At 46.8% G+C, this 24,239-nt stretch overlaps 2 protein-coding genes and 1 long non-coding RNA gene across 8 annotated transcripts in view; 1 reads left to right on the top strand and 2 right to left on the bottom strand.

The window, feature by feature from the left end:
* LOC102083160 (calpain-2 catalytic subunit) overlaps positions 1-24,239 on the top strand; it is a 44,133-nt gene that overhangs the window by 626 nt on the left and 19,268 nt on the right. For 2 of the 5 annotated variants that reach the window (XM_013267624.3, XM_025908142.1), the window contains exons 1-5: positions 15,114-16,938; positions 18,254-18,323; positions 18,578-18,696; positions 18,795-18,928; positions 21,698-21,866. In XM_013267624.3, the coding sequence (XP_013123078.1) occupies positions 16,699-16,938; positions 18,254-18,323; positions 18,578-18,696; positions 18,795-18,928; positions 21,698-21,866 (732 nt within the window). In that variant the 5' untranslated portion in view covers positions 15,114-16,698. Of the gene's footprint in view, positions 1-15,113; positions 16,939-18,253; positions 18,324-18,577; positions 18,697-18,794; positions 18,929-21,697; positions 21,867-24,239 lie in introns of those variants that run through there. The other 3 variants (XM_025908145.1, XM_025908144.1, XM_025908143.1) reach the window with 2 other exon arrangements.
* On the bottom strand, positions 21-14,962 carry LOC100706186 (calpain-2 catalytic subunit). Of its 2 annotated transcripts, none has more exons than XM_003460059.5 (21): positions 14,596-14,962; positions 13,968-14,037; positions 10,187-10,305; positions 9,010-9,143; positions 8,310-8,478; positions 8,049-8,132; positions 7,884-7,969; positions 7,053-7,118; positions 6,799-6,959; positions 6,452-6,621; positions 6,349-6,360; positions 4,577-4,788; positions 4,393-4,429; positions 4,176-4,241; positions 4,007-4,064; positions 3,866-3,930; positions 3,659-3,727; positions 3,448-3,526; positions 1,701-1,817; positions 281-339; positions 21-199 (listed from the first exon to the last, which is right to left on the bottom strand). In XM_003460059.5, the coding sequence occupies exons 1-21, from the start codon at positions 14,830-14,832 to the stop codon at positions 176-178; spliced, it is 2,094 nt and encodes a 697-aa protein (XP_003460107.1). In that variant the 5' UTR covers positions 14,833-14,962; the 3' UTR covers positions 21-175. The 2 variants fall into 2 exon arrangements, with proteins under 2 accessions (XP_003460107.1, XP_019215001.1); XM_019359456.2 differs by lacking the exon at positions 14,596-14,962 and adding an exon at positions 14,226-14,320.
* LOC109202360 (uncharacterized) lies at positions 18,266-21,563 on the bottom strand. The gene is made up of 3 exons (XR_002062287.2): positions 21,038-21,563; positions 18,565-18,705; positions 18,266-18,354 (listed from the first exon to the last, which is right to left on the bottom strand). It is a non-coding gene; the product is annotated as an uncharacterized LOC109202360 (long non-coding RNA).

Below are 24,239 nucleotides of genomic sequence, written 5' to 3'. Positions count from 1 at the left end.
ATTAGTGAAACACAAACACATTTTCCAGGTTTGGAGAATTTATTGACTTTACATGTCAGTAAGTTAGTGTAAAAATTCAACCATGCATATAAAACAGGAGCAGTGACAGGAAGTCAGGCGGTGGCGGTAGTAAACGGGGAAGAAGGCGTGCTGCAGTAACCGCTGAGGCTGCGGCTCAGATCATGGCGAAGTTTAACCACTGCAAAAAGAAGAAGACATGGCCGTCGTCAGCCTCTGCGCTCACACTGACTCACACACGTCACCACGTTATACGTCTCACCTGCTGGAAGTCGAGCTCAATGGAACCGCTGCCATTAGTGTCGAGCTTCTTAAAGACCTCTGTGGAGGAAGATGGTCGCAGGTTAATGGTTAAAGGTCACACCACATAGGGAAAGTTAAAACTCAGAGAGACGCAGCGAGACGTCATGGGGCCAGCAAGCTAACCACTCGTCACTGAGACCTCCTGTGATTAGGGATGGGTACCGGTTCTGACATAAACGGTAGTAACCAGACCGAAAAGCAGCGCACACTTCGGTGCTTTATTTCGGTGCTTTATTTTTTCTTGTCATACACTTTGGATTCTAGCCAATCATTTTACCTTTCCGAGGATAGTAGGCGGGCCCAGGTACGTACGTTCTTTTAGAGCAGAGCTACAGATTAAAAATGCCCAAGGCTAAGCGGTCAAAAGTCCGGCTGTACTTCACAGCAAAAGATGCAAACTCAGCAGCCTGCAACAAGTGCTTTAAGCTGATACTGTGATACTGTCAAAGGAGGTAACACCTCAAATCTGATGAAACACCTGGCGACGTATAGCGTTTTTTTTTTTAAAAGCCAAGAAATGCGCCGTGTTTGATAGCTTGCTGCGAGACCTCACACCGTGCACATCTACTGCGGGTGTGGTGCCTGTTATCGGACCCGGAGTTAGCAACATCCCCCAAAAACCCGAAGAGTAGAGTCCTGGCCCCTAGCCCTGCCAGTGTAGCAGAAATGATGACGGATGATGATGACAGCAGCAGCCGTTCTCCTCTGCGTGAGTAGCTTCATGTTGTTCGTGTGTAATTAACGTTGAGTAGGCTAACCACATTATTACATTAATGCATGTAAGGTGAACTAGCAAACACCGTCGTAGTTACATGCGGCTGCCTTCTTGTTTGATAGAGTGATACCATATATGCCCTATAGCTGCAGAAAAGGCTCACATTGTTATCATTTTACAAACAAAGCAGCTAAACATGAGAGGTTTTAGGACAAAGTTTGTGTGTTTTCCATAGTTTAAGCACCGGTTCCAACCAAAGGAGGTGTGTTGTATCAACAGAAAAGGCTAACTTGGTTATCATTTTGCAGAAAAAAAAAAAGAGACTGCTAAAAATAAAAACATAAGAGGTTTTTGGACAAAGTTTGTGTTCTCCATTCTTTAAGCACCGGTATCGGATAAAACCTGAACGATACCCATCCCTACCTGTGATAGCTTCCAACGGCCTGCGAAACTCCTCCTACCTGAGGGAGATCACAGGTAGCTCCTCGCAGAGCTTAGACACGCCCTCCAATCAGTGGTCCTCCAATAAGAACTCCTTATCTCACTGACTCCCCCACAGACCGACTCCCCCACAGAAAGACTCCCCCACAGACTGACTCCCCCACAGACCCTGACGTCTCATTTTCGCCTCTCTGAGCTCGTTAGCAGCGAAGCGCCAACTCACTGAACATCATCTCCAGCCTCATCAGACATCCCACGAAGTTGTCGAAGTCGATGGTCATGTCGGGGTCGGAGTATCGGGCCACCAGCAGCTGGTAGATGTTGTTATTGAGAGTGAAACCTGCAGGAAGATGGTAGCTGTTAGCGGCTATCACAGCTAACAGACTGGTGGGTTAATAATGATCATCATTACTGGTAAATAATGGTCACTGAAGTTCGTCAGTGTAAGCTTTCTATTTACTCTTGCAGACGCCATCATGCAGCTGCAGTTTGATTGGTTGTGATGTCAGTTAAAGGTGCTCTGACAGACGACCAAATCGCTGCCACCTACAATGTAATGTAGCGAGCTCAAACACAAAAACTAGTGCCGAGCTGCGCTCTGCCGCTGTCTTCGATGATGAATTTTGCTTCCACGAACTCGGCTGTCTGACGTTACTGTGACCAACACCGGAGATTTGTAACGATCCACCAGACGTTTGCGTTCATGTCTTTGAGGTTGATATCAAACTTCTAGAGTTTAGTTTAAATGTTTCTCAGATCATATGAAAGCACCACAAATCAATATTTCTATTTAAACCAATCAAATATAATGAAACACCAGATTGTGGATGCAAAGGAGCAGTCAGACACTGATCTGGGTTCTGTAAGCGAGGGGAGCACATCAGAATCAGCTAAACTTGCTCCAGATCCTGAAACTTTAACCCTGAGGTGACCTTCATGCTGTCAGCAGAGATGAAACGTACCGTCTCCATCAGCTCGCTGCACGTGAATCTGCAGCAGCCGCAGCAGCAGGAGGAAGAGGAGGAAACACACAAGTTAGACAGAGACAGAAAGACTGCAGGAGGAGCAGGAGAAGAAGAGGAGATGTTAGTGAGCAGGAGACAAAGTCTGCAGGCTTTGTTTTCATTTGTTTATCAGCAACAGGAAATATGAGGCATCTTCCTCACTCCGGCCATGGAGGAGGAAGAGGAGTGTTCTGTTTAAAGTGTGAGTCAGCGGGGAATCACCGTGACTCACACTGTAAACCACAAACTGCAGCAGCTCCACCTCTGAGGGTGAAGACAAGTGAAAGCATCGCAACGCCTGAGCCGAGCGCGTTGCCACAACACAAACACAGCAAACAGTCCACACACAAACAGCCCACAGCATCTGTGACATCACGGAGGACATGCCCACGGAGGCGTGTCCTGAGCACGGCTGAAACACATCACCGTGTCATCCTGTTAAATCAGGTGGTTTTATTATGTGGCCCTTCCTGTCCCTTAGCATCAACAGCTGGACTCACGCGACCGCCAAATAGCCCCCATCGCAGGGTGAAGTGCGGTTAAGGGCTTGGATTACGGGGTTAACCTGGAGGGCAAAGCACTCTGGGACGCTGGAGGGCGGAGAGCACGTTTGTGATCCTGTAAACTGTACTGCATCGCTGTGTGGTGGACGCTGAGGAGGAGGTTAAGTTAAAGGGAGAGAAGTTAAAGTTTCAAAAGCCTAACATGTACATGCTCGGTAACTCCGCCCAGTGGAATCAAACCGGAGAGGAGCCAAAGACGCCCGAGGCTCCGCCCCAAACAGAATCGCAAACACGTTTAATGAGCAACAGACAGGAAATGGTCGGCAGCTGCTGGTGAGCCAGTCACGGCACGAAACAAGACGAGACGCCGGCAAAGACCCGGGTCAGGTCGACGACTCTAAGCTCGTCACATTAAACGAACGCCGCCGCTTCGTTTGTTTCTGCAGAAGAAGAACAGACTGACCTGCGTCTTTGAGGGCCACTCTCATCTCAGGTGTGCTCATCGTCCCTGAGTTATCAGAGTCGTTCTTCTTATAGATGGACTGCACACACACACACAAACACACACACACACACACACACACACACACACACACACACACACAGGTAAGTACATATAAAATTCGTCCTGTCAGTACAACATTCGGGATTAGAGGTCAAAGGTCACATCTCACCAGATATCTCTGCACCTTCTTCCACAGCGTGGCAAACTCCCCGAGGCCGAGCTTCCCGTTGCCGCTGTCCTGCTGCAGGTTAAGGATCACTGACAGGTGAGTGACATCATTAACCCCGCTTAACGCCTGCACTCTGGCATCATTTCCTGTTTCTCTAACACCTGAACTTCCGGCTGCCAGGTGACCCTAGCTGTCTGTAAAGGATACGTCCATCAGGTTCACCATCACCCTGCACGTCTCCATGCCAAAGCCGTCAGTTTTGATGTCAGTTCCTGTTGAAAGAGAAAACAGGAAGTGAAACCTGCGGCGCTCTCTGTTCAGGTGAAAGGCGTCGAATCTTCAGCTCACGTTTGGAGACGATTTTGTTCATGATGGTCCTCAGCTCCACTGCAGAGATCTCCATGTCCTGAAACACAAACACGAGCAGCCAATCAGGTGTCTGTGGGCAGCACACCTGCACGCCACCGCGCAGCAGGTGTGGGAGACTTCCTTACACGCATGATGAAGATGAACTTACACTTCCGGCGAGTTTAGTGAAGAGGCCTCTGAACCCGGCGTCCACCTCGTTGTCTGACACGGTCTCCTGGACACAAACACCATAGCAACCGTCAGCACATCATCACTAACCTGCAGACACGGCGCAGCACTGAGGCTCCGGGTCTCTAACCACGCCGACCTTAAGGGCATTATTTCCTGTTTAAAAACCGTGAGTGTGGAGTCTGAGCGTTACTCACGTCATCGAGTTCGGCGCTGACTGGGTCATCGCAGGGCCTGCGACAGAGAAAACTGCGAGTCACACCTCAGAGCGCCAACCAAACATGCAAGACCCCGAAGCCCCCACAGCCGGGACTCAGTGCCCAACCACCCGACCACACCCCTGACCACACCCCCACAGCGGCAGAACGGCAGATTTCTTACACGGTCTCCGTCTGCTTCTCGGAGAACACCCGGATGCAGAAGTCTCCGTTCAGGTGCGGCTCGAAGGTGGACGGGACAATCAGGTACTCGCCCGGCGGCAGCTTGAAGCGAGAGCTGACCTCACGCAGGTTGATGAAGGTTTCCGACCTCGCCGTCTGAGCGTGGGTCTGGAAGAAGTTCTTATCCAGGTGTACGTCCCTCTGGCCGTGAAACTGCAGATACAGAGAGGACAGCCAATCAGGATATCAGGGGGTGTGGCCAAAGAGAGAGAAAATGTGTATCCATGTTTGAGAGTAGTGCTGGGCGATATGGAAAAAATATTTATCACGATATGAATTATTTTATATCACGATAGCGATATATATCACGATATACCACCTGACCTGTGGTCATCTGGAAAGTATGCAGTCTGTAAACAGCGAGTGGAGAGGGTGCAGTCTTTGTTTTGAGTTACTGTAAAGCATGTCGCAAATCCGGGTGCACGTAAAGCAGCACCATGTCGCAAAACCACAAGACGGAGTTTTGCGACGTTTTTAAAGTATAAAAAAAATATCTTTTTTTTTATACTTTATTTTCTCTTGCATAAAGTTAAGAGTATGTATAGTGAGAAGACAACACTAATATATTTGCCACAGGCTATTTAACCCTTTAAGACCTACCATAGAACCAAGTCCACCAGAGTTATCTTTATATTTTACATGTTGTGGAGCCATTTGTGGGAGCATTTCAAGTTGCTATACATCAATAACCGTTATAGCCAAATTTTAATAATATGTATGCATTAAGTCCATAGTAATTACATAAATTGCAAAAAAGTGCAATAAACTACAAAAAAATTGAAAATCATTTTTGTTTTTTACATATATTTCTAGTTAGAGAAATTTAAGAGGCTTATCCCTCAAAACTGTAAATACAAAAAAGTTGCACAAAATAGTTTCCAACCACGAGAAATTTATTTTGAGTGTCTTCATAGTTTTGTTTTTGAGATACCCTAATTTTTATATACTGCAGGAAAAATGAAAATAAATAAATGCAAATTTGAAAAAAACAGCATGTGCATCAAAATAAACTATTTCCAACGGTGTCATTTGACTTCTAAGCATCCCAGAAACGACACAAAAGCATAAAGTCAAACATGACTTTTAAAAACACCAACATAGGCTATAAAAAGTAAAAAACTACATTTTCCGCGAAAATGACATCACTTCCGGTTTCGGCCAGGTAATGGCAGACATGCTATAGTTCGCGCTGACTTATATTCCAAGGTAGGAAGTGTTATGAACAGCTGATTGGATCGGCAAAGCCTGTTTCTGGAATATTATGTTTTTGTTGCTGGAAGTGCTTTTTATGCAATTTTTGCAAAGCTATATGTGGAAGGAAACCGTGACCTCGGGCAAGCTGATGGAATAAGATGTAAGTACAACTCCTACGGTTTCATATGCAAAAAAAATTATTGCGCTACCTTACGTGGTTACAGTTCTACAGGGATTTAAAAATAGTTAGGCAAAATGGAGTGTGCCTGCTCCGACCGGTTGTAAAGGGTTAATGATATATTTTATGTAATAATTTATAAAATTAGGGTTAGAAACGATAGAAGACAAATGGCACGATAGACACTTTTCTATCGTCCACACGATATATATCGTCATATCGCCCAGCACTATTTGAGAGCATTCTGCCTGACATCCTGACATTGCCGACAGGAAATATCCTGATTGTATAAAAGAACTTGAATAGAGCTTTGACCTTTGACCTGCAGGTTCAGCACTCACCTGTTGTGGAAGCTGAAATAAAAAGAAGAGAAGAAGAGTTCAGAGTTTGGTCACGTGTTTGGTCTTTGAATCCCTCACATCAGACTTTCTCGGACTTTCTCACCTCGTAGATGGCGAAGCCGATGGTGTGCATGTCCTCGCCCTGTTTGCGCAGCTTCCTGCGGTTCTTCTGGATCAGACCCACCACGAAGCTGCAGCCCACCTCGCCGTCGTCAGGGTCATCATCCTCCTCGGCAAGCTTAATCACGAACTGTGGATTCGTCCAGAACGTGTCTGCAGACAGAAATGTGCAGCCTGAAATCTCCTGATGCTGCCAAGCATCACAGCGAGGAAAGCCCCGGCCCTGCCAGGTCATCCTCCACTAACGGTTCTAGAAAACTTAACTTCCCCCCCAAATAATGCACATTTCTGATTGGTTACACGGTCTCCGTGTTGCAGCAGGTGACTCACACGGGTTATTCCTGCAGCCTCCGGCGGTGGAGCCTCTCCTCCAGCCGCCGTCAAACTTGCTGACGCTCCAGTGTTTGACGGAGTCGTCCTCGATGGCATCCGGGGTCAGAGTGCACACCTCAATACGAGAGTAGTGACGCTGGAAGTCGCTGAAGGACATCCTGGGGAGAAAGAACAGAGAAGAGTGCTTCCTGTCAGCACACCTGAGCTTCCGGCCTCAGCAGGTGTGCTGTGTGCACAGAGGCTCCTCCTACCAGAACTCTCCATCTTCTGCGTTGGCGTGAGGACACTCCCCCTGCACGTAGTTCCACTCAGACGACCTGCAAAGAGCAGAACCGATCAAAGCCTCAGAGTTCTGAACCTTCTTCCTGTTAAAAGGGAGTTTTTCCTTCCTGCTCTCACCAAAGTGCTTGCTCATAGGGGATCATGTGACTGTTGGGTTTTTCTCGGTGTGTATTATTGTAGGATCTACTTTACAATATAAAGCACCTTGAGGCGACTGTTGTTGTGATGTGGCGCTGTGTAAATAAACCTGAGCGGCGCTCTGAGGTTGGCTCACCTGCTCTGAGAGGGTGTGTCTACATAAAGCTGACTGGTTGTTGTGAGGAGGCAGCACTTCCTTTTCCATCAGGAGTGACTCAGCATGTTTGATTGTCGTTCCACATCCTGCTTTCTTAGAACAGGTAACTGGACCGACCAATCAGGCTTCAGCACTGCCAGGGTTATGAAGGTACTCTGCAGGACAGGTATGTGTTTTATTGTAACCGGTTAGGTTAGCCTACAGGTGGGGTGGGTGCGGTGACCTCCACTCGCTGTTACTCTGGTTAGATGGCTTTTTTCCCCAGCATCTGTTTTTTGTTCATCGGTGCAATCGAGTGAAAACACCACTCACTAAACTCTACACAGCCAATCAGAGCCCACCTGCTAGTAACCAGGGTGACGGCAGCTGTCAGAGTTCAGATAACTTCAGCAGATTTACTGTCAGCTGATCTGTCGTCCTAGCCTGACTTCAGACGTTTTAGCAGATACAAAGTGAGCAGGAGGAGCTCGAGCAGCTGGAGGAGCTCTCAGACTGAGTTGGTTACCCGTCGCTCCACGGTCCCGTCCACTCCACCTGGCCCCACGGGTTCCTCATCCTCACCAGCTTCTCCTGACGCCCTCGGTAGTTCACCTGCGAATGAAAACAGATATGTGTCACTTCCTCCTTCTTCATCTCCGTCTCATCCTCACTGCTTCTCTTTTGACGTTACCTCCACGGCGCCCGTCAGCGAGTAGGCGTGGCCTTTCACCAGCTTCTGACGAGTCACAGCTTCAGAGTCTGCGGCGCTCGTAATCTGCAGAGAAACAAGCACAGCTCATCACCACTGACCCCGAGTCCAAGGCCAACAACCCAACTCTGACCCCGGCTTTCACCTCCTCCATCGAATAATCCCGAAACACACGGAACACCTCAGAGAATCTGAGAGAACCTCACTAACTGAAGGAAAAAGATGGTTTCCCTCCACACTCACATCGATGGAGCAGCCCAGCAGTGATCCCGCTTCCAGCGCCTTCTTGATGATCTGGAACAAGTTGGAGGGGGGCTTTTTGAGGTCGTAGTTCTCTGCGATGCCGCCGGTGAAGTCCTCGAAGCCCTCAGTGGTGGACCCGCCAGACAGCGCCTCGTAGCAGCCGTTCACTCTGCACACAAAGAGCATGCTGAGGCATCACAGAGTGGCAGACCTGAGGGTGGAGCACTTTCAGAGCACCAGAAGACCAAGAGCATCCACGGCAGGGGTCAGAAGCTCCCATGCACTAACCCTGGGCGTGAATGTGAGCTTACCCCTGTAATGCCTTTTGTATCATATTGGATACATGAGTTTCTGAGACCTCCATCTCATCAACATGATCAATACTTGACATAATTTCAACATGTTCTGGAATAAACTCTGTTTTTCTGTGTGTAAAATTAACATTGGGTGTTTTTGGCAACTTTTTGTTAACAACAATGTATCAAATGCGATACAAAAAATATATAATAAATATATATGAAAACATATCATACACAACAAATAACCAAAAAACATTTGTGGATTTTTAAGTGGTCAGTGGTCATCTCAGTTCCAGACAATCAGATTTTCTCATTGTCAGAACCCTAACCCCCAGGCTCCTGATTCCCAGAAGCCTTTGCCCTAGTCCTGCTCCTCCCCCTTTGGTTGTGGCGGGTCTTACTTGGCGTAGGCTTTCTCCAACAAGGCGCTCCAAAACTCCCTCCCCTCAGCCGAGTGCACGAACATCAGCTCGCCGTCTTTGACCGGCAGCCGGTCGTCGATCACCACGTCCACCCACTCCCCGAACTGCCAGAACTGCGGAGGGACAGCAGAGGACAGAATGTCAGGCTTTTACTTTGAAAGTCTCTGTGAATTTGCAACCTATCACTACATTGTGGGCGGGTCTAAGGGCCAGGGCCCACCCACTTCAATAACAGCTGTGAGAATATTTTTAGGTTTCATTTTTTAAGCAAACAAAAGGCTGAACATGTTTTCATTTCTGTAAAAGTAAAAATAACATTTATGAACTCATCGCAGGTGAATTCTGACCAATCACAGCAGCCCATTTCTCACAGACCAGTAACAGTGAGACCCGAGCGGCGTGATGCTTCAGAGTAGGGCTGTGCGATATGATGAACTGTGGTGAGAGTTTACGGACGAGAAGCAACAAAGAGCCGTCAGGTGCTCCAAACCAACCTCAGACTCAAACGCTAGAACAGGCGTTTCCCCGCAGCACGCCGTGTAAGAAATACTCACAAAGAAAATGGTGGCCATTACAACTTCTATCTAAAAATAGATGGTTTCATGCATCGGTCAGAACACTCAGCTGAAAACATAGAAAAAGCACATTTAGTGACAGATAAGGTTATCGCGCTGCCCTCCTTCAGAGGTCGGTCTGTATCTGCGAGGTCACTGGTCGCTTGTGTTTCTGCTGGATTCTCTCACACTCTCTCGGGGTTTAACAACCCACATTCAAGAGTTTCAGTGAGTCCTCGCACACAGCAGGAGTAACACACTCATGCAGTATTGTTTCTGCAGGGCATGCCCCCGTCATAAACAGAAGCTACAGCACCGAAAGCATAACTCTCAGTAATTACAAGGCCCCGCCCAGCTCGCTCTGACCAGAATCCTGGCGCCGTGCCCGGCACCAGTAACTAACACATAGACTCCCACATTAGTGGAAAGCTTGGTGGAGCGTGAGGCGTGACAAACATGGCTGCTGGCGTTGTTGTGAGAGCCGCAGCTTTCTGCTGATCGCCGCCGGCCGCTGACGCAGCTCCACAGGGTCCAGCTTTACCTCAGTGAGGACTGACAACATCAACCTGTACAGGTGTTTCACAGAATCACACATTAGTTACCTGGAAGTGGAAGATGCCAGCGTAGCTGTCCCCAAAGTCCTGGTCCGTGGGAACAACTCTGGCCATCACATATTCATTCAGGGTCAGAGAGGCGATGGCCGCCAGCAGCCAGCAGTCACCTGGACAGACAGGAAACACTCAGTCAGCGCCCACTCCTCAGCACTGCCCCCTACAGGCCGTACTTCCTGTCGTGTTTGGGTCAAATCACCCCGATTTACAACTTAAAACACTCATAAATATTATGTTTTACACCTGATTGCCCCAAGGCTTTATGACATCCTCCACACTATGCACTTGAACATATAAAAGTCATGATCACCTCTTTCATTGTGTTTTAATCAAACTTGCTACATCTGTGGTGCTCGCAGACCGCCACAGGAAATGAATGGGAATTGACTGCGGGGGGTGGAGGTGGGGTGGGGGCACAAAGCTGGAGGGCCAAGCAGTCATTGGGTCATTTCAGGAAATGCTTATATTTGGACAAGTACTATCACACACACACACACACACACCTGCTAATCAGTAACAAACAATCATAACCCTTCGTCATACAGTAACCTCACAGCAGCCAAGTTAGTGGTCACATGACATCATTAAAAACGCTCCAACAGCACAAACACGGTCCAGAGGTCCAGCTCAGGTGAAGCTAGCAGCTACTGTGTCACCATCCACCTGTCAGCCAAAGAGGCCACGCCCCCTAATCCATTATAAAATCATGGTCCCCCAGTTGCTGACATTCTGCACACACCATTACACACTCACTACAACTACAGGACTCTACACACGGTCACTTTAACCACTTTAAATCCTCATTGCACAGTTTTTACACAAACTGTAAATACGAAACAGTCGTCTTAAATTCTCTAATATTTAATACTTTAGTATTTTGTCATTTTTATTAATATTATTGTTATTTTCTTCTTTAATATAACTGCACACTTCTACATGTTCATGTAAAGCTGAGGAGCACGAGCCAACAAATTTCATTACAGGTAAATGTTGCTAAGCCGTTTATCTGCATATGACAATAAAATCTGAAACTTGAAACTTGCTATGAAGGATGAAATTACCTACACAGACAGACGTCAGTTTGAGTACCAGGCTGTAAACATGTTTGTTTTAACATGGGAGTCTATGGCCACTGACTCACTGCTGCCTCTGCTGGACATCAGAGGATCTGCAGGTCTGGAGTTGCTGGTTAGTGCTGCCCCCTACAGGCTGCACAGACACTAATGAGATTAGCGTGCAGTTGAACCCTGAAAATATGCTCAGCTCTGATTGGTGCACACCGTTACGGGTCACATTTTACTAACAGTGCCCGGGGAAAAACCGAAAACACACTGCCACAGGTATTCATCATCATCATCATCATCATCACATGTTCAGACAGACGCTCTGCTTCCTGTCATGCAAAAGCAAGAAAAACCTCAGCTCACACTTTAAATATTCGCTTGACCGCCGTGACGCCTCAGGAGGAACTCAGACAGCGCCGCAGGAAGTGAGTGGAGCGAAAGCAGCCTGTGACCACAAACATCCAGAGACAGAGCTCCGCCTCTAATCGCAGCTCAGTGTTACACAAGAGCGCTCTGAGGTTTCACCGAGGCACGAACATGACTCATCCACCACCACACAGGCACTGTGTTTGTGTCCCTGTGAGGACCGCCGGGCTGCAGGCACGCTCACACCTGGATCAGGTCCACATCTGGATCAGGGTCCACATGGAACCAGACTCAGCTTCAGGCTGTGAGTCATGTGACAGCTGGATGTCCTCACAGAGCTGCAAACACAGGCGTGTGTGAGTGTTAGGGTGTGTCCTCATTGGCTGACAGCTCATGCCCCTCGCTCTCTCTCTGATGTTTGATGTCTCTCTCTCTCTCTCTCTAACAATGGCTGGCAGCCTTTTCCTGCCTGCTGCTTCCTGTTCAGCCAATCAGGGTCCAGCGTGGCAGAGCTGCTCAGCTGCTTCTCATTAAAATAAAAGTTCTGCAGCAATTTGATGGAGGGGGGGCATATGACACCCCCCCTCACTGCGTACCGCCACTGTGACCCTGAGACTGCTCACTTTAAAGCCTGTGATCATGTGACCACAAAGATACTATCTTTGTGTGTGTGTGTGTGTGTGTGTGTGGGCTCTGCTAAAATCAGAATGTTTAGAGAGCGAGTAGGAAAACACTGATGACATCAGGGCGTGAAGGAGATTAGACTGAATCAGCTGAGAGCATTGTCATGGCAACTTTGTTTTCTTTCTGCCTTTTAAGGTGGAAATGATTCTGCAGCCTCTGTCTGCTCTCAGTGCAACGACGACGGCCTGGGGTGGAATGACTCTGCCGACAGGAAACATGTTATTAAATGTGTTATTAACATGTTTAATAACATGTTAGTAAACAAAATTTTAATAACATGTCATTAAACATGTAAGAACCCATATTGAGTAATAAATAGTATAAAATGGCGAGAGCTGTACAACACACTTTATTCTTTCGTTAGGGCACCCTGTGACATCACAATGACATCAGAACATCCTGACATCATCACATCATAATAAAACGCCATAAACCATGAAAGAGTGTGACAGCGGCGGCTGTCAGGGAGATGCGCTCTGGTTTGTTTGTGGAATAAATAAAGTTTGAAATGAAAAGCGCGGAGCTTTACTGAGTAAAGGACCGTCGCTGAGGTCTCAATGACGAGGAAATCGGCGTAGATCAGGATCGATCAGCTGACCACTTCACAGATCCTTTTATGGCTGAAAGCTCTGTGACCTCTGACCTCTGTGCACCAGTCTGATTCAAAATGAAAATCCAGTTGTTCAGTCTGACGTCACTGGCCGTGTCTGGGCCTAAACTCCGCTGCAGGTCCATATATCAAACGATCACTGTGGCATTACTGAGAGTTGAAAAACTGTCTAAAGTCTTTCATCTTTAATAAAATGATCAGTGTTCTGCTCTACCAGGTGTAACAATTGAGTTTAACATCCAGGCATCCATGAAAATGGAATTTATGACATTTAACGGCGTTAGAAGTTAGCAGGAAGTTAGCTCGCTAGCTTCTATCTAAATACAATATAGCATGTCCTGACTGCGGGGTTTTGGAAAAAAATTCAAACATACAGCTCTGCTATAACTTCGAACATAAATGAAGACAGAAAACTAAACAGCAGTGACGTTTGTAGGGTTACTGAAGTTTGGCTAGCTGGTATATAATGATGTGCTACGTGACCGCTAGCGACACAGCTATGTTAGCATAATATAAACAAGCTAACTTTTTTTCCACTCGATAAAAGTTAACGTGAGTGTTCTCGGTGGTCAGGAACAAATGTAATCGCATGGCAGGATGCTGTAAACGGACCAAACTTCAGTCAGGAGAACAAGTGAGATAATCCATCCACAATACGAGGTTAGTCATTCATATACTGCTGCATGGGCTGTGCTGTAGTTACATCGTAAGGGTTTAAAAACTGAGCTTTAATAAATGATTAGCGGTAATAAAAGCCGAGGGAGGTCAACAGTGATCACTGACTGTTTTAGGAGCTTTTTGAGATTAAATAGAAGAAAATACAAAACATTAAACATGTTAACAACACAAAAGCCATATTAAACGCAGACTACTTTAGGCCTGGAAGTAGGATTCGTCACGTCATCACTGAACAACCGGATTCAGCTGACTGAAGCTGTGAGTGATGTCACACCAGTGCTGGTCTCTGATTGGTTTTAGTTCAATCAGCTCAATGAGTTTGAACTATCAGGAGGCGTGGCAGCCAGCACAGAGACAGTAGGAAACTCACCCAGTGCGCCCTGGCAGATGTCAGTCCTGGTGGCTCCGCCCACGATGAACTCCGGGTTAGAGACGAGCTCCTGGAAGACAAACGAGAGACAGCGGGTCGTTAATGATGCTGCTCAGGGCCACGCCCACCCAGAGCGGGGAACACAGAGCTGCTGGGGTGTGTCCAGATTCAGATTGCTCCTCAGACTGAATCTGCTCCCAATGCGCGCGCGCGCGCGCGCACACACACACACACACACACACACACACACACAATCACCTGAAGCTCTCAGGTTAACCTCAGCTCCTCCACCTAAAACAGCTGGTCGGGCTCACTGTCTGCGTGCACGCCCACCGCTCCCTCGCTGCTCTTCCTCCTGCAGCAACAGGCACTGACTCATCAGGGAGTGACTCAATGCGCATGCTTCAGATTGAAAGGACGCATTTTAGGAAACGGAGCAGAGATTCACCAAAGCTCCTCTCGGCTGGGACATGAAGAAGCAGCTCCTCCTTCACGTCCCAGCAGGAGGCCTGCTCCTCCTGCTCCTCTCACAGGTCTGTGAGATTATCATCTGTGAAAATCTCTCTGAGTACCAACTGTGTTTTTCCATCAGGCACAACCACCCCTCCCCCCCGGTCCCGGTTCTCACCGTGGGCCTCTTCCAGCTGACTCCGCGGACCTTGTAGGAGCTCGGGCCCAGCTCGTTGAAGCCCAAAGACTCGGGCGCGGCGGGGAACGTCGGGTCGCAGAAGAGCTTGCCCGCGGAGCGGCACTGGGCGCGCAGCGCGTTGAAGTTCTGGTTCAGGTACGGGACCGCGTTCGCGTTGGTGCCAAAGCCCGCGGCCAGAGCGCGCTTCTTGGCCAGAGTGGACGCCACGCCGGACATGATGAAGAGGAGGAGAGGAAGAAGATCACACGACTGCAAACTCCGACAACTTCTGCTGCTCAAAGTTTTCCCCACGCAGACCGCGCCCCGAACCAGAGGAGGAGCCACAGCCTCTGCCAGCCTCCACCCACCTCCAACCACTCCGACCTACACCTCCCTCTGAGCAGGAAAACACAGCACGTGACGTGTTTACTGTATTTAAGACATCATCACGCACACACACACACACACACATGCACACAGAGACACACGCAGAGACACACCTACAGACACACGCACACAGACAGTGCAAAAATCTGTGTTACACAAACAGCAGAGCTGTTTTCTCCTGATGCAGGAGAGGGCATTGAACACAACATAGTTTTCACACCTCCCACGGTGTGACCATCATCACCATCATCATCAGTGCTCTGCTGCCCCGCCCATTCTGATCACCTTCAGTTTTACACAGCGCCCAGTCACAACAACAGTCGCCTCAAGGTGCTTTATATTGTAAGGTAGACCCTACAATAATACATGCAGAGAAAACCCAACAATCATATGACCCCCTATGAGCAAGCACTTTGGCGACAGTGGGAAGGAAAAACTCCCTTTTAACAGGAAGAAACCTCCGGCAGAACCAGGCTCAAGGAAGGCATGACCGGGAGCAGGCCTGGAACAGTGCAACTTCCTCTCACCTGTCTTTCAAAGAAACCTGAAGAGCGCCCCCTGCAGGCAAACAACTCATTTTAATTGATCCTAATAATCAGTAAATATCATGTTATTGCAGTGATTTCTGCACCGTCCACACCAAATATGATGCAAATCATGTTCAGCAAAGCATCTCCATCCTCCGCTGTTCCACCCGCTCAGGTTCAGGTTCCAGAGTGGAAGTGCTGTGATTGGTCAGAATCAGCCCGAGATACATTCATAAAACACACAGCCCCTGTCACAGGTGCTGTTGGTCTCCTGTCCTGTTTCTATGGCAATTTCTCCCAATCAGCTGTTCGTCAAACGTTTTGATGCTCTGGTGTAATAATGTGTGTGCATCATCATCATCATCATCATCATCATCATCATTTGACGATAGCCACCTGTGCTTTCAAGTTCAAGTTCACCTTTTATTTGCTGTATCCAGGTAACATAGAAACATCTGTCAAATCAGCATACACTGTCAGATCGCCATACCTGTATCATCAAAACGCCACAATGAAATTCTTCGGCTCAAAGCGCCTCAGTATTGCACATGAAGTAACACTTTGAGACAAGACATATATTAATAAACATGTACAGCGTGCCCAGTGATTGTGCAACATAAACTATCTGATGTCTCAGCAGTTCAGCAGCCTGATGGCTTGAGGGTGTCGCCATAGGAACGGCGTCAGGCAAAACTACAAAAACTTGTCAGAATTTCAAAGAGAAGAAGAAACAACAGGAGAAGAAAAGCAACGAGATCAAAGAGAGAACGTCACATTTATGTTTCAGCCAAGCAGCTGACCCCACAGTTCCTCTGATGTCCAGCAGAGGCAGCAGTAAGCCATTCCCCACCCATTCCCATGTTAAAACAGCTGGTCAAGATTAAAACAGGTGATGTCACCGCGTGTGAGTCTGTGCTCCGATGGGGTTCCTGAGAGTCACAGGTGTGACAGCAGCTTCTGGTTCTCCGTGGATCCGAACCTCTGTGTGTCACAGATTCAGGTGTGTGTGTCTGTGTGTGTCACAGGTTCAGGTGTGTGTGTGTGTGTGTGTGTGTGTGTCTGTGTGAGTGTAAACATGTCTTACTGTTGGCTCTGTTAACTGATATCACGCCGCTCCTTCACCTGTATCTGAGCTCCGCCCTCTACCTTATACCTGAGACCCAGTCTTCCACACAAAGCACACCTCAGGATGGCGAGCACAGCGGCTCATCTTGCGAGGAGGAAGGCCCGGGTGGAGGATGGCGCTGGCAGCCGGGCCAACGCGATCCTCTTTAACCACCAGGACTTCGAGCAGCTGCGATCCGAGTGCTTGCAGATCGGCTCGCTGTTTTGTGACCCCACCTTCCCGGCAGACTGGAACTCTCTGGGATACAACCAGCTGGGGCGCTACTCATCCAAAACCGGTGGTGTGGAGTGGAAACGGCCGTGGGTGAGTGAAACACGCAATGATTACCGTTGGGCAGTTCTTTGATCAGCCATCAGAAATGTCTGCCATGACAGAGACTTCACCCTCTGATGCCTCGGTCACCCTGACCCCTGACCTCTAACCCTGGTCTGTGCTTCAACACAGCGTTAGTCTTCCTACAGGTTAAACCGTACGCCTCACTGAAGACTCTGAGCTCGGACTCCGGTCCTGCTTCCACGTTGAATCGGACTCAGACTGCGGGCTTCTCGGGCGTCCTTCCTGCGTCCTGCCCTGTCAGTCACATCTATGCGAATTCATGTGGAGGAAACAGGAAGCGCGTCTCTGTGTTACTGCGTTGTCATGGCGTCATGTCTCTTTCCTGTTTTTATATTTGAGGGTTTTTGCAGCTTTGAGTAAAGCTTTAATACGTAGAAGGTTTTTATGTTCCTCGAGCCTCTGAAGCTGAGTAATCATTTATGAGCTATGTGTTTGTTTAAGCAGTGCTAAGATACTAACCCTGTTATTAACAACAATAATAACAATAATAAACCTACCGCCAGTAAACACACTTTATCTGATCCAGATGAATTCAGTCCACTTTCATTTACACAGCTCCAGCTCACACTGCTTCACGCTGGAACAACTTGGCAACAGTGGAAAGGAAGAACGACCTTTTAACAGGAAGAGCCCTCTAACAGATCCAGGATCAGCATGAAGAGCGTGAACACGCTTGAGCAGCGGCCCGCCTCTCTCTGTTTCGTGCAGAGCGTTTGCTGTTTTTTGGGCGTTTTATCAAAGAGCCATTTAGACTAAGCGGCTCAGATATCAGAGAGAAAACAAACGAGCTGCTGTTTGGAGAAAGAGGGTGACTCCGGCCGTTAAACATTAATGAGATAACAAACAGCCGAGCTGCTCCATCTGCTGCACAGGTGATAACAGGGCTTCAGTTCAGCTGCTCTCAGACTTTCAACAGCGTGCGGAGTAAGGATCGCGTAACGATGTGAGCTGACGCTTCTCGGTGACATCAGTTCTGAGCATGAATTTAAAATAACGCGTAAAATAAAAACAGGTGACAGAAGCCGTTTCTGCTCGGTCTGAGTTACTCCTCGGGCTTCTGCACGAGAAAAATTTCACATCAGTCATTTCTCATCAGCGATCGATGTTTGATGACATCACCCTCGTCATCAGCTCCATGCTTCCCTCCATCAGAACCGGGCTTCGTCACAGCAGACTGAATGTCATCGTCACCTCTTAGCACATCGATAGAAACAAACAGTCCACTGCTGCGGTTCGTACCGATTGTTTTCATCGCTAACCGCCTCATGTCTCATCCAATCAGGAGCTGTGTTCTGATCCTTGCTTCCTCGCTGACGGAGCCAGAAGAACAGACGTCTGTCAGGGAGAGCTGGGTGAGTTTGATGACAGCGGGCGTGCTCATTGCTGACGGGAAGAGGAAACATCACACAACACTTAAACTCTGCTTTAAGAAGTTTGTAAAATAAAATGCGACAGAGAAAATAATCCCAGAGAATAAATTTACAGAAGTGGTTTGATGAGTAAAGGATAAACGCTTTCAGCTGCTCCTTTATTCACAGAAATGACCTCTCAGAGGCTTCCTCTGTTTGGAAAAGTTGAGAGTGATCATGTGACCTGTGTCTGTCAGGTGACTGCTGGCTCCTGGCGGCCATTGCCTCCCTGACTCTGGACCCTCAGATCCTGAACAGAGTGGTCCCTCCTGGGCAGAGCTTCACCTCACAGTATGCCGGCATCTTCCACTTCCAGGTCGCTCACCTTTTTAAGGAAACAGAAATAACACACAGTACAGGGCATGGATGTAATTACAGAGGAAGTGACATCTTGTTCATGTCTGTCCTCTGTAGTTATGGCAGTACGGGGAGTGGGTGGACGTAGTCGTGGACGACCGGCTGCCCACCAGAGACGGGAAACTGCTGTTCGTCCACTCAGCGGAGGGAGTGGAGTTCTGGAGTGCTCTGCTGGAGAAAGCCTACGCTAAGTAAGAGGAACCTGTGAGGCCTAACAAAGCTGACCTGTAATTAAACTCACTTTTATTTATGTGGCACCGAATCACAACAACAAGTGGCTTCATGGACAGATAGAGCTGCGTGTCATCTGCATAGCAGTGAAAATTTATGCTATGTCTTCTAATGATGCTGCCTAAGGGAAGCATGTATAATGTAAACAGAATTGGTCCTAGCACTGAACCCTGTGGAACTCCATAATTGACCTTAGTGTGTGAAGAGGACTCTCCATTTACATGTACAAATTGGAGTCTATTAGATAGATATGATACAAACCACTGCAGTACAGTACCTGTAATACCTACAGCATGTTCTAATCGCTCTAATAGGATATTATGGTCAACAGTATCGAACGCAGCACTGAGGTCTAGCAGGACAAGCACAGAGATGAGTCCACTGTCAGAGGCCATAAGAAGATCATTTGTAACCTTCACTAAAGCTGTTTCTGTGCTGTGATGAGCTCTGAAACCTGATTGAAACTCTTCAAATAAGCCATTCCTCTGCAGATGATCTGTTAGCTGTTTGACAACTACTCTTTCAAGGATGTTTGATATGAAAGGAAGGTTGGAGATTGGCCTATAATTAGCTAAGACAGCTGGGTCTAGAGATGCTTTTTGAGTAAAGGTTTAACTACAGCCAGCTTGAAGGCCTGTGGTACATAGCCGATTATTAGAGATAGGTTGATCATATTTAAGATTGAAGCATTAGTCTGAAAGAAGCTGTTTTAGCTCCTCCTACTTTGAGGCCACCCTTTCTTCTGACTGGTCAGCTTCTGGAAGGCTGCTGAGGGGCAGCACTCTCTGTACTTGTTGTGAGAGCTGTGTATCATATATAAAAACAGCAATAAGGAGTCTGTAGCTGTAAGGTTTACTTAAGTGTTTAATACCAGTGTCTGAATATGACAGGAAGTGAGGTCAGGGCCTTGTGTACTTGTCACATCATCAGCTCTTCATCAGCTGTCCAGACCTCCATATGTGATTAAGGCCGTATTTAAGCAGCCGTTTATTGTGACTGCATCTCTCTGACAGCAGGAGGTGGTGGTGGGTGGAGGCATTTACTCAGTAAACATGGAGCACAGCCCGGCCCGGAAAGCAAACAGAGCTGCAGAATCAGTGTTTCAGGTCGAACTGATTTTGCCGACCTCCAACACACTCAAAGCGCTTTATAAATGGGCTTTTATTTTAGAGGCCTCTGCTGTAGTTTGTCTGGTCATTTTTTTATAAATGATATTTGGTCCTGAGCTTCTCTGCTCCTTCTTCCTGCTCTCAGCTCCTCGTCCTCCTTCGTGGAAAACAGAAGCTCTCAGCTCTAAATTCATAAGTTCTAATATTCAGAGAGACAGTGGATATACACTACCAGTCAAAAGTCTGGACACACCTTCTTATTTATTTTTACTACATTCTACAGTGTTGATACTGAAGACATCAAATATATGAAGCAACATATATGGAATCATGTAGCAAAGAAAAAATAGATAAATATGTTTTATAGTTTAGATTCCACCCTTTAATTTATTGCCAGCGCTGCAAACCCTCGGCCTTCTCTCAGTGAGCTTCATGATGTCGTCACCTGACATGGTTTCACCTCACAGGTGTGCCTGTCAGGGTTCATTGGTGGAGTTGGGACCAGAAATCAGGTTCGTACAGCTGACAGCCTGTTTGACAACTGTTAGAATTCATATTATGGGAGGAACCAATCAGCTAATTAAAGAGAAACAAGAGTCCATCATAACTGTGCCTATAAATCCTGGCACTCCCCCTGACACTTAGCAGCCACAGAGACGCGGTGTTTAGAGAAAATGCGTCTCAGCTGCTCCGATACTCCTGAGATGTACGGGATCACTACAGGTTTTCTCTTAGGCAGCAGTTGTCCTTCTCTCCTGGATCAGCTGGAGCTTTCTTTAGGAGCCTTCCCAGCTTTGACAAATGTCATGACCATCAGTGACTGTTGATCAATGACAATCTGCAATTTTAATGATCAAGAAACTGACCTCAGCCCATTGTTCACACAGTGGGCTGGTTTCAGTCATTATGTCCTGTTTATAAGGTTGTAAACCTGCAGTCAGCTGAGACTGAAAGACTCACCTGACGATGATGAAACATCCAGATGAACAGAATCAACCTTCGGGATTTCTGCACCTGGAAGATCAAGCATCAACAAACAAGCAAAGGGTGGTGATTCTACAGAATCTAAAATATAAAACATGTTTGGAGTTATTTCACACTTTTTGTTTCCTACATAATTCCACGTGTTCATTCATTGTTCTGATGCCTTCAGTGAGAATCTACGATGTAAATAATCATGAAAATAAAGAAAAACCATAAAATGAGAGGCTGTGTCCACACTTTAGACTGGTTTGTAAATAGTCTGCAGCTCAGATATATTAGATAAATAGACAGACAGATAGATGAGAAGTGAAACAGAAACTTTGAATGACCCTCAAAGTAAAACTTTGAGAGTTTTTGGGTCAGAGTCTGTCAGACTTCTCCTCTCCCTCAGCAACACTCAGTCACAGTGTGACGGCGCCCTCTGCTGGCTCCTCGCAGCGTCTCAGCTGGACTCAGGTGTGAAGCCCAGACGTGCACCACCTTCTGTTGTCGTTGTGCTGGAAGGTGAAACTCATCTTCATCTTTCTGGGACCCCTGTAAACAGAAACCACCACGCCACACAGACCGCCAAGGTGGAGCACACGGGTGCAGCTTGCAGGTGTTTGCATACTTAACCTCCGCCCTCTCTGTCTGCAGAATGAGCAGCTCTTACGAGGCCCTGAGCGGCGGCTCGAGCATCGAGGGCTTCGAGGATTTTACCGGCGGCATCGCAGAGAGTTACGACCTGAAGGAAGCCCCGCCCTTCCTGTTCCACATCGTCAGGAAAGCCCTGAAGCTTGGATCGCTGCTCGGCTGCTCCATCGATGTAAACACACACACACACACACATACACACACACACACACACACACACGGATGTCCAGATGTAGTAAAATCAGCCTCACCTGTTCTTCCAATCAGATACTTTGATCATCATAAACTGATCGATGTCTTCCTGTTAAAACGGAGTTTTTCCTTCCCACTGTCAGCAAAGTGCCTTATAAGGGGGTCATGTGATTGTTGGGGTTTCTCTGTATTATTGTAGGGTTCTTACTTTACAATATAAGCACCTTGAAGTGACTGCTGTCTGTTTTGTGACAAATAGATTGAATTGAATTAAGCCTAATCTTGAAAGAAGAGATAGTGTCTGTCTCCTGAATCCAAACTGGAAGCTGGTTCCACAGAAGAGGGGCCTGAAAACTGAAGGCTCTGCCTCCCATTCTACTTTTAAATACTCTAGGAACAACAAGTAGGCCTGCAGAGCGAGAGCGAAGTGCTCTAATAGGGTGATATGGCACTACAAGGTCATTAAGATAAGATGAAGATGCACTGAAATCAATATATAAATCCTGATGTCACTGGCTTCCTGTTAACGTTATAGTGCCCGATGTCACTAAGCACCAATGACATCATGGAGAGCACCAGTCAGAGAGTAAATGTGTACATTTACTGCAGGGGTGTCAAACTCAATTGCACAGGGGGCCGAAACTCAAGGCACACTTTAGGTAGAGTTAGATAAACATTTTTTGAACACACTTAAACAATGTTTTTTTTTAAACATAAATATGAATAAAAACAGAAAGGAATATTATTCCAGAAAAAAATAACTTTAACTTTAAATATTTTGCTCTTCATAAAACTATCCTGTCAAAATTATGCAAGTTAGAAATATGAACATGCTGCGAAAAACCCCAGAAAAAATAAATGAGAGCATCCACAAGGTTCGAGCCGCATGTAGACGGAGCTGGGGCATTGCTTCAGGAATGGAACTAATAAACTGTGCGGGCCATTCAGTGTCGTACTTTCCCTTGAGTGTCCCATTACAGTGCAGCTCCATCTGAATCTGCACAGTAAGTAAGTAAAGTAAAGTAAAATTTTATTTATATAGCACATTTCTAGATAGAGATCACAAAGTGCTTTACAAGATATAACAGATTAAAAAGACAAAATACAAACAAAGTTAGCAAAAAGCAATTTTAAAAAGATGTGTTTTCAGCTGTTTTTTAAAAGTAATCAATGAATCAGCGGATCGTAAGTCCTGAGGAAGGGAATTCCACAGTCTGGCGGCCACAGTAGCAAAAGCTCTGTCACCCCTAGTTTTCAGTCTCATATACGGAATGACAAGTAGGCCCTGACTACTCGACCTCAGAGACCTACTAGGGGCATAGGGCTGTAAAAGCTCAATAATATATGGTGGTGCTTGTTGTTGAAGAGCCTTAAAAGTTAAAACCAAAATCTTAAAATGGACTCTAAATTCGACGGGAAGCCAATGTAACTGCATAAGCAACGGTGTTATATGTGAATATTTTGAAGCTTTCGTCAAAAGTCTTGCTGCAGCATTCTGAACGATCTGCAGGCGCTCCAAAGAACCTTTGTTTAGACAAGTAAACAGGGAATTGCAATAGTCCAGTCGTGAAGAGATAAAAGCATGAATAACAATCTCCAGTTCGGTATAGGATGTTATAGAGCTCAATTTAGAAATATTTCTTAAATGATAAAAGCAGGACCGAACAAGAGATTTAACATGACTATCTAACGTAAGAGCAGGATCAAGGATAATCCCTAAGTTCCTGACAGATGGTTTTACAAACGTTGAAAGAGGACCAAGAGCATTTATTATACTGGGTATATGTCTATCTGGGGCACATAAGAGGACTTTTCAGCCATCCAGCCTTTAATGGTTTCCAAGCACACATTTAAAAGCTGCAGCTTAGAAGCCTCTTCCGGTTTAAAAGATATATAGAGTTGGATATCGTCTGCATAACAATGGTAACAGATATCCTCAAAAGGGCTCAAAATGTGCTGGAGAGGAAGTAAATAAACTAGAAACAGTGATGGCCCTAGCACAGAGCCTTGTGGCACACCAAAAGACAGGGACGCAGAAGATGATCTATACTTAGAAACTGCCACAGTAGAATATCGTTCAGAGAGCTACGAGGAGAACCATTTCAATGCAGTCCCAGAGACACCGACCCAGTATTTCAGCCTGTTAAGCAAAATATAGTGGTCAACAGTATCAAAGGCCGACGTAAGATCCAACATTAAGAGAACAGAACATTTACCTGCATCGCTTTGTAACAAAATGTCATTAGAAACTCTAAGAAGGGCTGTTTCAGTGGAATGAACTTTACGAAAGCCAGATTGAAATTTGTCAAAAATACTATATTTATCTAAAACTGCTGTAAGCTGCTTAGCCACA

The sequence above is a fragment of the Oreochromis niloticus genome, linkage group LG6 (genome assembly GCF_001858045.2).
Source record: "Oreochromis niloticus isolate F11D_XX linkage group LG6, O_niloticus_UMD_NMBU, whole genome shotgun sequence".
Lineage (NCBI taxonomy): Eukaryota > Metazoa > Chordata > Actinopteri > Cichliformes > Cichlidae > Oreochromis > Oreochromis niloticus.
This window is presented reverse-complemented; position numbering and strand designations above follow the sequence as displayed.

Bases quoted from the DNA above. Each gene is read 5' to 3' on its own strand.
- LOC100706186 (XM_003460059.5), bottom strand. From the start codon at position 14,832: ATGTCCGGCGTGGCGTCCACTCTGGCCAAGAAGCGCGCTCTGGCCGCG. The intron at 3,728-3,865 runs GTATCCTTTACA...AACCTGCAGCAG, and splicing joins TGATGGTGAACCTGATGGAC to GACAGCGGCAACGGGAAGCT. The intron at 200-280 runs GTGAGACGTATA...TTCTTTTTGCAG, and splicing joins TTGAGCTCGACTTCCAGCAG to TGGTTAAACTTCGCCATGAT.